This window comes from Thermobia domestica, chromosome 4 (assembly GCF_964235325.1).
Source record: "Thermobia domestica chromosome 4, izTheDome1.hap1.1, whole genome shotgun sequence".
NCBI classification, from domain to species: domain Eukaryota; kingdom Metazoa; phylum Arthropoda; class Insecta; order Zygentoma; family Lepismatidae; genus Thermobia; species Thermobia domestica.
The window spans coordinates 68,159,652-68,172,900 of NC_137457.1; the positions used below are offsets into that span (position 1 = coordinate 68,159,652).

The window sequence follows — 13,249 nt, forward strand, 5'->3', positions numbered from 1 at the left end:
ACAGTGCCTACAATATCTTAGAAAATTTCACACAGCGCAACGATTAGTTAGTCAGAGAATTAGCCATGACGTAATATGGGAAAATGACCGCTTGGACTGGTCAAGCATTAAAGAACAACACCAACCAGGATTTGTACAGATTAGTTCTTGTTACACAGACGAAGTAGTAGCAGAACCGGGTTACAAAACGTATAGGAACAATCACCAAAATACCTATTGCCTTGGCCATGGGCAGGCGCAGCTTTGTACAGTCAAGATAAAAATAGGAGACCGCTGGGCGCAAGCTCTTATAGATTCTGGCTCTGAAATTTCGATAGCTTCAAAAACCCTTTTACCCCCAAGATTTCCACTAACGGAAAGATTGAAGGGTTATGTAAAGCTTCGTGGAGTAGGGGCCCAACCCACAGATTACATTCCTGTGGTGTGAAGGATCACTTGAAAACAACCAAACGAAGATTTCTAGACGTAGCTATAGTTGACCCACAGTTTTGCCCCTATGACGTTATTTTGGGGATAGATTTTTTGCACAAGTATGTCACAACCATTCACTCCAAATATATGGAACTAGCAGATAAAGACGGGAATCATGTCGAAGATCTATGGTTTACAATCCCAAAATGTACATATGGGACTCGTCAAGGTGTGATTCATACCTTAGACTTAAAACATGTTAAACGATACCCACCATCAGTAGGAAAAAGATCGCTTAGCGATTCCCAATCAAGACAGAACGATAATGCTAGACAAACGGCTTTCTCTATCCCCCCTCATACAAACAAACCAATTTATAGGAAACGGAACCTCCCACTTAGGAGTACGGATCCGTCTCTAAAATTGGTCACTGGAAATCATAGAAGTCCCGTTGTTAGTGTACCTGATAGGAGACAACAGCTCCCTGTTAAGGAAATTACATCTCGTGTATTCGTGTGTTCCAGGGAAACTACAAAATTTCCCTCGGAGCCTACGAATAGAACAAATGGAAAAGTCAATAGATGTAGAAATGCAAGACGTAAACGAACTAAGAAAAGCAAGGTGTCTTCCAGTGCTCCTGAGCTGGAACTTACCAATTCGCCTGACTTAGAGAAAGAGGAAAGGAATCTATGCAGTCTTGACCCTCAATCAGGCCCTAGTGGAACTTCGGTAACTAGTTCTACAGAAAGTTCGGATACAGAGATTATTCCTAGAAAGAAAAAGAAAGCGTGTTATGCGCCAAGAAATAACAAAAAGAACCAACACTCTGTAAAGCCACCCCTGGCCTCCCAGGCGCCTTATGAGCCTGTAGAGGGCCAATCAAATAGTGGACAGTTAGAAACATTAGAAAAACAATTGATAACGCAAGGAAGTGTAAATGGTCCCGCAACCCTCCCTGATCTAGAGAGTTCTGCTCAGGATCATAGTCAGAAAGAGGTCGTGCCAGACCCCTTGGGGCTGAACGACGAACTTTTTGATATCTATCCGGACACTACTTACAAAGTACACCTTCCAGCAAATGTCCGCGTGCCGTCCAAGGCTTCATATGTCATAGAAATTACCGCACCAACTGGGAACGTGCATCTTTGGGAATTCTTACCGTCCCAAGGAATTCGATATTGGCACTCCTGTTTGATCCCAAGAGGTCCAGTTTTTACTGACAATGGAAATTTTACTCTGACCATTTTCAATAGTTCAGACCGAACCAGATCTTTGTCTAAAAACCTTTATTTAGGGAAACTTGTTCCCCAGGTCGAGTCCTTAAATGACGAAACGGAAAATAACGTACAGGCCGTTAATCAAATCATACACCTTACTAACAAAGATGAAACAGAGGACGTGGAAGTCCCTGAACAACCCCAGAAAGTCCCCCAAACAAAGGAAGAATTAGCCCAAGCATTAAATATTGGCCCAAACTTAAACCCCGAAGAAAGAAACCAATTACTGGACTTATTGATGGAATTTAGGGACGTTGTAGCCTGGGATAAGTCTCGTCTGACTGCGGCTACCGATAAATTTATGTGCCCCTTAGAGGTCATTACAGATATACCTGTTTCTCACCCCCCATATATAGAGACACCAAAACAGAGAGAGATAGTCGCGGCAGTGATCCAAAGAATGTTAGACAGCAATATTATCCGAGAAAGTCAAATTCCATATTCTGCACCAATTGTGATAGTAACTAAAAAAGATGGCTCCCCGCGCATATGTACAGATTTTAGGGGTCTAAATAGGATCTTAAGACCCAATTATACGCCAGTGCCGCGTATAGATGATATACTAGCGTTTTTGAATGGTACCAAATACATAAATACGCTGGATATGCAAAATGGATATAACCAATTATTAATCCGTCCGTGTGATATAGAGAAGACTGCATTCATCTGCAGCCGTGGAAAATTCGAATTTTTGAGACTACCATTCGGCCTAAGCACGGCCCCGGCCCTTTTTCAAAATATGATGAATGTTATATTTGGTGACATCATGTGGAAGTATGTAATTTGTTATTTAGACGATTTGGTTTGCCCTAGTCCTTCTTTCTCAGATTTAATAGAAAGAACGAGAATTATTTTATCTCGACTCAGGGAGGCCAACTTAAAACTCAATCCTAAGAAGTGTTACTTTGGTTACGAAGAAGCTTCTGTGCTTGGTCACATCGTCGGCAGGCGAGGGATTTGTGTAGATCCTGCAAAAACGGAAGCTATAGCAAAGGTACCCTACCCTACTACAGTCAAAGAAATACGTAGTTTTATTGGACTTTGTTCATTTTACCGAGCTTTTGTCCAAGGATTTTCCTCTATTGCAAAACCACTCACTTCGTTGACTAAAAAGAACGCCAAATTCGAATTTGGAGAAACTGAGAAACAAGCATGGGATACTTTGAAATCTTGTCTTATATCTGCTCCCGTCCTTGCCCACTTTGACCCGAATCAGGACGCCATAGTTTATTAGGATGCTTGTCGAGACGGAATAGGTGGATATGTCGCACAAATTAAAGAAGATAACCAAGAACACCCAATAGCGTATTTTTTGAAATCATTGTCCCCAGCGGAGCTCAACTACTCCACGATTGAGCTGGAAGCGCTAGGAGTTACTAAGACAATTTTGCATTTCCACTTTCTATTGGCAGACCGTCCCTTTATTGTGCGGGCCGATGCTCACGGCATATGTTACCTCAGAAACAATAAGATGCTAAATTCTCGTTTCATGCGTTGGGCAATTCGTTTGCAGCCCTATCAATTTACGATTCAACACGTTAAAGGCCGCAATAACGTGATCGCCGATTTTTTGTCCAGATGTCCGCTAAAGGATGAGTTACCCTCTAAATTTGATCAAGAAGAAGATTGTGCAGAAGTGTGCAACTTAGTGTTATGTCCCAAAATAGATATCAAAACAATGCAAACAGAGGACGATAAAATTAGAGAACTAATACAAAAGAAGAAAGATAACCCCACTGATCGTGCTCTAAAACCCTATGTTGTAGTTGACGATGTGTTATATCGAATCATGAACAAAGATAAGAAACTAGTGATACCAGAAAAGGCTATTCCCGACATATTACAAGAGGCCCATTCGTCTCCCCTGTGTGGAGGCCATACGGGATTTTCTCGCACTTACTCTAAAGTGAACGAACGTTCTATTTTCCGAACATGGGGAAAATAGTTAAGGAATACGTGCGATCTTGTGACGAATGTCAGAGGGTGAACATCCCTAGAGAAAAGAAGCAAGGTTTTCTTCATCCCTTACCTGTAAAAGAGGAATTGTTTTCCCGCTGGAGTTTAGATATTTTTGGCCCGCTACATAGTAGTGCAGGCTACAGTTATATCCTAGTTATGATAGAATATCTTAGCCATTTCGCGATATTGTTCCCGCTTCGAAATATGAAAGCTCCGACAGTGGCTAAAGCCATGTTGGACGAGTTAATCACGCGTTTTGGCCCCCCTAAAGAGGTGCTGACGGATAGAGGAAGTAATTTTCTCTCAAAGATAATGGCCGAACTAAATGACTTATTCGACATTAAACATGTTCGAACTGCAGCATTTAAACCGTCAACAAACGGGCTATGTGAGCAATTTAACTCCGTAATCGCAAATTTTCTAACTAAGTACACGGCCAAACAGCCTACTAAGTGGGCAGAATATGTCCGATTGTGTGCATATGCTTATAATGTGTCGCCCTCACCTATTAGAAAATACTCCCCATACGAGATTGTTTTTGGTCAAAAGGCAAGATTTCCCACTCAATTGGACACCCAGTATCAATTTACGAAAATACAGGAACACCAGAAACAATTAAAGATAATCCGTAAGTTAGCCCAGCAGGCCATGACACAAGTACAGCAACAGACTAAGTTACGAGTTGATCGCACTAGACAACCTATTAAGCTGAAAGTCGGTGACTTAGTATTGTGTAGAGATTACCTGCCAAAGAAGGATATTTCTCCCAAGCTGACACCAAAATTTATAGGACCGTATTATCTTAGAAGTATTTCCCCTACTAATGCCTGCAAAATTGAATTAGTATCGGATCCCAGCCGCACCCAGATTGTAACAATCGAAAGATTAAAGAAGTACTATCCGCGAGATAGGTTGACTTCGGAGGAGGTATCCGGTGACAGTGAGGAGGATTAAAAAAAAGTTTAAAAAAATTTTAAAAACAAAATTATGTTAAAACAGAAAGGGAACAATTACACTAATGTGTAGCCGCCTTGAGTGTGATGAACTGGCGCCAAAATTCTCACCATATTCAATGCCGCTACGCTGTGAAGAAAACAATAATGTTGGGGTTAGAAATATTATTTTCCCTTCTATCCTTGGAGGCCGGAAAGAAAACTTCGGCAGCTACAAAGTATGAGTGTGACCGAGCCTCCGCGATGGTCGGGAGAATACTGCGCCCTGAATTTTGTTTTAGAAAAAAACAAGCAAACAAACAAATATCTACAAGAAAAGAAAAAGAAAAGGAAGGAAATATCCCCCCCTTCTTTCATAACTCTTGCTCCCCCATCCTCCGGATTTTTTAACCTACTCAAGCCACTATTTAAAAAAAAAGAAAGTACTCGCGAAGCTTGAACCTAGGTTTAACCGAGTTAGTATCGAAAAGGAGCTCCTTACTATTGAAACATGAAGAAGTTACACACAGAACTAAATCATATAAGTAAAACCGTACGGTGGTTAAACATAGGTTAAGCACAGTGTAAAGAAAGGTTCCGCTAACTAGTGGTGTTGGGATCTCTTAAAATTATAAAATACTATTGATAGTATTGATAGTACTAATCAGTAGTATTAAAAGGTTTCAATATTAAACCAAATAAAAAGGTAATTGGAAGATGATAATTTACAAATGTTATTACTCTTTTGGCAGACAAAACTTCTGGTTGAACACCAAAACGATCTGGTAAAGTGTATAAGGTGAAGTAAGTTATACTGAAACCCTCATAAATACTGCTTATCTGCTTGACGCTTTAAAAAAAATATAGGGGAATCAATTTCAGGATGGCTACGGCAAATACTACGGCTATATCACCTAAGGTTCCTAGCATCAAAATTGATAACTATGGCGGAACCCCAGGAGAGTCCCTGGAGGACTTCCTTCAAACCTTCAAATTGGCCGCGAAGCTATATAAATGGAATGATACTGATTGCATAAAGTACCTTGTTGCTTACTTGTACGGTCCTGCCCGCGACTTTTATGAAATAAATTGTGATGAGCTACAAGCTCTAACTAAATTTGATGACGCAGAACAGAAGTTGCGCGCTGCTTTTGGAAACACTGACCAATTGTCAGACAGTTATGCTAGCCTTCATAATAGAATGAAGAAACCGACCGAAACATACTCGCAATATTACTATGCCATGATGAAGCTATGCCAACGTGTTTCTCCGCATATGAGTGACGAGGATAAATTCCAGCATTTATTGCGAGGTTTACCGGCTGATGCCCTTAGTTATGTCATTGAAAAAGGGTGTGACACCTCGGAAGAGGTAAAACTGGCGTTTGAACGATATGAAAAACCTCGAGTACGCTCGCAGTTGCGTCGAGAACAAATCTCTTTGCCGTCCACCACTAAGCCACAACAAAAAGAAGTAAAGACTCAGATAGCCAGGAAGATTCAACCCCCAAAACCCAAATTTTCCAAATTGCAATCTGTCTCGGTCGAAAAAGCTCCAACCCGAGGCCCCTTGAAGTGCTACAGATGTGGGCGACCGAAGCACTTGCGTGCTCAATGTTGGGCTAAAACTCATATTTCAGGGACACCCCTAACTGACAAAGCCCCTGCAGTCCGCCCACAAGATCAAACACCCGTGATATACAGAATAAATGGAACCCCAAGGTAACTGGAGGAAGGCCAAACACTTTCGGCCGGACTTCACAGGGTCCACAAAAATCGACATTGACTACAAGGAATCAGACTAAGGAAAATAATCCTTCAGTCCAACCAAACAAGCAGAAATAATAAACGATTTTCTTTTTCTGGTGAACATTTTGTCAGGTTTGATCAATACTAGTTAATCGCTAGTATATCGAGGTAAGGACAAATTTAGGTGATAAGTAAATTAAAGTTAAAAGTAGAATAAGTTAGATTAAGTGCAACCAAACCATGGCAGCACCAAGGTCCAATGTTGTGTTTTCCCTTTAATTATAGAATTTATACTCTGACATGGCACATTTCTGGGAAGAAAAGGAATTTCTACAACTGGATAGCGAGGACGCGGAAATAAATGAAAGTGTAAGCCAAACGGACAATTTTCACATTGCTCCCGCTTATTTCTTCGCGCTGGAAGGCCTTCAACTAGCGCCCGGACTTCAAATATTCAAGGAACTATCAGTTCTGATAGTACCCCCACGGACTAGCCAACAGCTACTAGAGTTGGATCCTATAAATTATATTTTAAAACCCTACATCACCCAAGATCAACTTACCCCAGATCAACAAATTACCGCATGGCTCTATGAACAAGTCCAGTCGCTAGAGTATGACCAAGGAGAATGTTACTTACATGAAGCGTTAGGCGAACTTAAAAACAAGATCCCAATGGGGTCCACGGTGTTCGTTTATGGCGAGCCGACGGCCGCCGCCTTAAGACAAGCATGCCAGGAATGGTTTATCCTGGACCTAAAACCTTTGATTAATGTTTCCTTGGACCAGTTGCCTGACCCCATAGTACCCTGGCCCCTTTCAGAGCACCTACAAAATCACTTTGAATGTGGAATCCCACAAGTACTAAAATTACACAGCTGGTACTCGAAAAAAATAGAATCCCCCTCCTGGGCGGATCCATTTTGTATATTAGAGGACCTACTGCCGGAAGGAGAAGGAGAGCGGTAAAGCCAGAACAAAGATTAATACTTGTAATGAACCTTAAGATCCTTCCACCTTACACTTCATACGTACCGCCTTCCTCTTCGATAATTTGTGGATGATAACGACTCCTAGATCCCCGATCTGGAAAGAGATAGGAGAGAGGATTACTCATTTAAAAAAAAATAAATAAATAAGTAACTAAACAAATTAAGACATGTCATAATAGTAATAAGACTATTAGTAGTTAAGTCTAATAGAAACAGACAACTATCCCCTATAAGTTACAATTCATTTACGATGACCATATAATTATCGTTTTATCTTTCGTAGAGAGGGCAGACAGTAGAAGGTCAGTCTCAGGACAAGGTTGTAAGTTAAAACTTTTAGCATTTAGCTGTACGCCCCATGCCGCTCTTCACTCGCATCTCTCAGCGGAAATATTTTGCAAAATCCTTTGTGGCTCAAATTCTATCTTGCATCAATCGACAACTACCCCCGGACTTGGTATATGTCCATTTATCCGTAGATTTCCTGGAAGCCCTAGAAGTTATCTGCCTTAGCCTAATATACCGACAATTGTCCCCCAAAACCCTTGCGGATACGGTTAATAATTTAACGGATCAAACAATAGCCTATCTTAGGTATGTCCAACATCGCTCGATGGATACAGGAACGCTGTTCTTGTTGTCTCTCTCCGGGAACGGATATTCCTACGGATTCCAATTCTGGAGATCGACGCTGCCATATCACCACTAATAGGAGTAGTGTCATTCCCCTACGAGTATGGACGTACATAACCCTATGGGAAAGAACACTCTGGAACAAGCTATTTGCATTCATCCCCTCCCGACAAGCTTCCAAGATATTTCCACCCTTTTTCCGATACTATTTACGGCGCAATCTTGCATTTCGATATTGTCAGATAGGAAATCTCCTTCTTTTCAAGGGATGGTTGAAACTTTTTGGTTTAAAAACCACGCGTTGGATGAGAAGTGTCTACGCTACGTATGGTTTCGCTTTCCGCATTTTCCTGGTAATGGGCACAAGCGATTCAACCCTCCAATTGCGAGTTGCCTCCAGACCCGTCACATGGAATGAGGTTTTGGAAGAGGAATACATTTCTTTTTAGCTTGCACTTTAAGGCAAAGAACCCTTAAGTATATAAAACCCACGGTCCGACTACACGTGATTACTCTACTGTATTAATATTAAAAATATCCCTGGTGATTTTGACATAATAGCCGAGTGACCAATGCAAATAAATAATTAAGGCATTATTATCATACCGCCGCAAGCCGGATTTCTCGGCGATATGTTATCCTATATAATTGTTTCTGTTTATTGTTTTCTTTCAGAGAAATGTTAATCCGCCATTATCTTTTTGTTATATTGGGAATTGGAAGTTCTTGTCTTCCATTATCCAACCAGGAAAGCGTTCTTCCTGTACTTGCAAATGCAGGAGTGTTTTGGGAACTACTAACTTCTCAGGTACCCTATCATAAGTTATCTATATTGGCTTATACCATACCCATATACAATATACCTCAGTTGCATGATGAATTCAAAACTCTTCAGCAAGCGTTCACTTCCGGTTATTGCGATCAGACTAGAGAGGCGTCTGAACATTCATGTACATTGTTGCAATCAATTGTAGAAATCCAAAAGATCACTGACTTACAATTGCAGCAAGAATTACTTGACCTCACAGCATTTCGAACAGATAAAACAAAACGTGGTTTAGATTTCATTGGTAGCTTTCTCTCTTGGTGTTGTAACACTGTTTCGAAAAGTACCTTCCAAAATTACGTTACCAACCAAAGAAAGATGGGTGAATTGTTGAATCAAATAGTGGATCAAATACATTCAGATCATCATAACATACTATTGACTCGAGACTACAAGAAATTTCTCTACCCAAGTGAACAATGCTGTACATTCAATACAGGATAAAGTGAAATCGCTTCAGAAGGCAGTAAATAGGGTAATCGAGCAAGTAGCTCGTAATCATGATACCGCATAGTCAGTGCAAGTTCTCACCCTAAGCAAGCTCCTTGCTACGCTCCAATACGAGCGCCAACATAAGGACATCCACACTGCTTGCATTGAGGGAAGTATGTCATTAACAGCAGTTAACCCCAAACAATTAGCGCGTGATTTACAGGTTTTAGCGCTTCGACTTCAGAAACAAGGATATTCATTGGCTATACCACAATCAGAAATATTTCGCTACTATAATTTACGTACAACCACCTGCCACTTTGTAGGAAACAGTGTGACGTTGATTGCCAAAATTCCAATCATTCGTGGGGCTCACCCCATAAAATTATTCCGATTGATTCCATTACCATTTCACTACCAAAATCAAACGTGCAAGGTAATACATGAACCTGCCTTACTGGCTACTAATTCCGAATATGAAACTATTTTAACAGACTACGATCTTATCACGTGTTTGAATAGACCTGATGGACTTTGTAAAATACCGGAAATAACACGTACATCTTTCCAAGCTCCGAATTGTATCTATCATTTGTGGCAAACATCTTCGATCGCGGAAATCAATCAATACTGTGCATTTACCTGTTATCCACACGTACAACCCATCATCACTCCCTTGAGTGAAGACACCTATCTTATTACTAACCCTCCTCGTCAAATGAGCATGATATGCCCACACAAGAGTGAAATTCTTAAACAGGATCCTTTTACTCCTGGGTCTCTCAAAGTTAGTCTACACTGTAAATGTGCATTGGAAATTAATTCTCAATTACGAATTCCTCCCCGTTTCCCATGCCCCAAGGACTCCATCATGGATCGTGCCGTCAAACGCTTACTACCCTTAACTTGGTTACCCTTAGAGACTCTTAAATTACCGAAAAATCTCTTAGGTGAATTGGAATTCACCGACCTTAATGCGACATTAAACCAAAATTGGTCAGTAAAGGTAACCTACTATGAGCCGCCATTACAATCTCATAGGCTAACCCCCATCGCACTTCCCCAAACAATTAAAGTATCCGATATCAGTGGCAGACCGTATCTTACGATCCTGTTCGTATGGAACACTGTTCTTACCTTATGCATAATTTATATGACCCTTCGTTTAAAGAGCACTCTGTGGCCTCTTCTGCTTACTTACCCCCAGCCGGTGAAAGCTCAAGGCATTATTCATGAGATAACAGAACCACTACTTTATGCCGTTATTGGAATAACAATTTCGGGAATTATTCTCTTTTGTTGTTATAAGACACTGTGTCTTCGAGTTTTTTCTGTTCTTCGCAACCCCCCTCCATCTACTTCCCAACCCCTAGAGGAACCGTCCTCGAGTCAGGACCGACGTCCCCCAGCTCCCCCTCGTACCACTAATTTATGACTAGCAACGATCACGTTACTATTGCTCGCTACTGGTGAGGCGCATGCTCTCGAACTTTCGACCCTTGCCCATTCTGGCGTGATTACAGACAGTGATCCGCACGTTATCCTTTATGATTCATCGTTACCACTAGTCCTTGAATTTCTATACGAGTCGTTCGTACCGCCTGATGGACAAAACATTTGGAACAAACTACCTCCAAATAATCTAGAAGTACTCATGCAAGATCATAGTCAGCAAGGCTATGCCTTTGTCTTTGTCACGAAAGTCCACGTTAAGCAAGCTTGGATTACTACTTCACAGCTCCAAACCTTTCTTGGTAACTTAAGGTTAGCTCAACATGCGTCAATGATTCCATGGAAAACTTTACGAACTGTTCATAACATTCAAACGTGGGATCAATTGGTTGCAACATGCTTAACGAACTCTATCACCCCTACCTTACTCCCTCCTGATTTATTACTTAACTTGACTTATGAATTAGAACACCGGCTTAAGACAACAGAGTATGAGTTAGTCATACCCCCCTCAGATATTTCGATTCTCTACTCGTATAAACTTAGTGAATGTATCATTGCACCTAAACAAGTCATCGTGGCTATTAAAATTCCTTTACGACAACGCGGAACTACTTTACAACTCCAACATTTGCGTATTATTCCTTTCCAAAGGGGTAAGGAAGTTTGTCATGTGGATCTACCTATCCAACATATAGTAACCCGATGGCCGTCCAATAAACTTATGACCGTAGACTGTGATTTTTCAAAGGAGACCATTTGTTTAGCCCGTGAGTTTCAACCGCACGAATTCTCCATAATACCCTGTCTCCTATCGCTTTTGCACTCAAATTCTTCGGCCATTCGAGACAATTGTCCTCTGAAATGCAAATATTTACCGTCGGTTGACCTATTTCATCGGTTAAATTTCACTACTGTCACGATTCTTGCCCGACGTGGATTGTCGATTCATATTTCATGCCCAGAAACGGACATTCCAAATATGATGTCCCCAGATGATTATGGCAGTTTTTTGATAAATCTTGGTTGTAGATGCTCTGTGCGACTACAAGGGGTTGTACAACAATCTATTTATCCTTGCATTACTCATCACGTGGAAAAAGCACGTGTTGTAAAACTAATTCCTGTGCAATGGCTTCAAGACATACCCAGTGAGACCGTACCTTTCATTTGTCACCCATGTACCCTTCGCTCAGGGTTCCCATCTTCAGAACCTATGTTAACAGATTATTCAACAATGTTTATCATTAATATAGTATTTATGGTAATTACCTTGGTCATCGGACTGTTGTCTGTTATTTTTACTGGCATTACACTGCGTAGACGTGCTCTAGTACGAGCTCGCCGTAGACCATACTATCAGCAACAATCGCCGCCACGATATTTAAGTGATATTTAAGTGTTACTGGATAAAAACCAAACCTATAAAATACATAACGCAATTAAACACTGACCATTGGCATACCTCATAATTATATTATGATAGAACTATAATTACAACAAGTCGAAAAAAAAAACAAGGGGCGCCTACCCCCTCATCTCAACATATCACTCTCTCTCTCCAGATCTCTTTCTCTTAGGACCACTATTATATCTTATTTTTTTTTATTGTCTCCTCCTCCTCTAGCCACCATGGAGCCTACACCCACACCATCTGCGCCTGGTCCATCCATGGATGCTCTACGTGATGAAAATGTTCGATTATCAACTTTTACTGACTGGTCGGTATCTTTTATTTCGCCCGCTTCGTTAGCACGCGCTGGATTCTATTTCCTCTGCAAACCAGATAGAGTAGCTTGTATATTTTGTAATTTGCAGATTGGTCTTTTTGAACCAGGGGATGATCCGACTGAATTGCATCGTCAGTGTTCACCTTCTTGCCCGCTCTTACAAAATTTTCCTAAAGGTAGAGACGAATGTGGCCCCTATCATTGGACGTATATGCCCAATTCCCGCCCAGAACGTCTCTCATCCTCACGGGGACAATCCCCTGCCATCGCAGGTACCTCGGAAATCACAATAAATGGACCCAAATATCCACACTACACTCTCGAAGAAAAGCGACTGGAGTCATTTTCATTGTGGCCCCCTGCTCTAGCTCAAACTCCACAGGCATTAAGCCGAGCCGGTTTCTTTTATGCGAAAAAGGGAGACCAAACTATCTGCTTTTTCTGTGGTCAGGGCCTTCATCGATGGGAGCCCACCGATGACCCCTGGGTTGAACACGCGCGTTACGCTCCCCGCTGCGCTTTTCTCTTACTTCATAAGGGCCAAGATTTCGTAACTCGCGTGCTACAGACGGCATCCCCAGATCAATCCCAACCTCCCACACAACCAGTAGTTTTGTCAGATACTGAGATTCCGGTCGCCGCTAATGAGGTTGTTGCAAATTCTGACCACCCCACAGACGATCACACCCCCATCCCTCAGAATTCCCTGTGTAAAATTTGCCTCCTTGAAGAAGTCCAACTAGTATTCCGACCATGCAATCATGCCGCCACCTGTGTTGCTTGTGGACTGGCGGTTACACACTGCATTGCCTGTCGGGCACAAATTACGTCAGTGATTCGTATTTACATCCCCTAA

General features: G+C 41.5%; 1 protein-coding gene across 1 annotated transcript; it reads left to right on the top strand.

Annotated features, from left to right (window-relative positions):
- The first annotated feature begins 12,295 nt into the window (after window positions 1-12,295).
- LOC145682787 (baculoviral IAP repeat-containing protein 7-B-like) lies at window positions 12,296-13,249 on the top strand. The gene has a single exon (XM_081754162.1). The coding sequence runs from the start codon at window positions 12,296-12,298 to the stop codon at window positions 13,247-13,249; it is 954 nt and encodes a 317-aa protein (XP_081610288.1).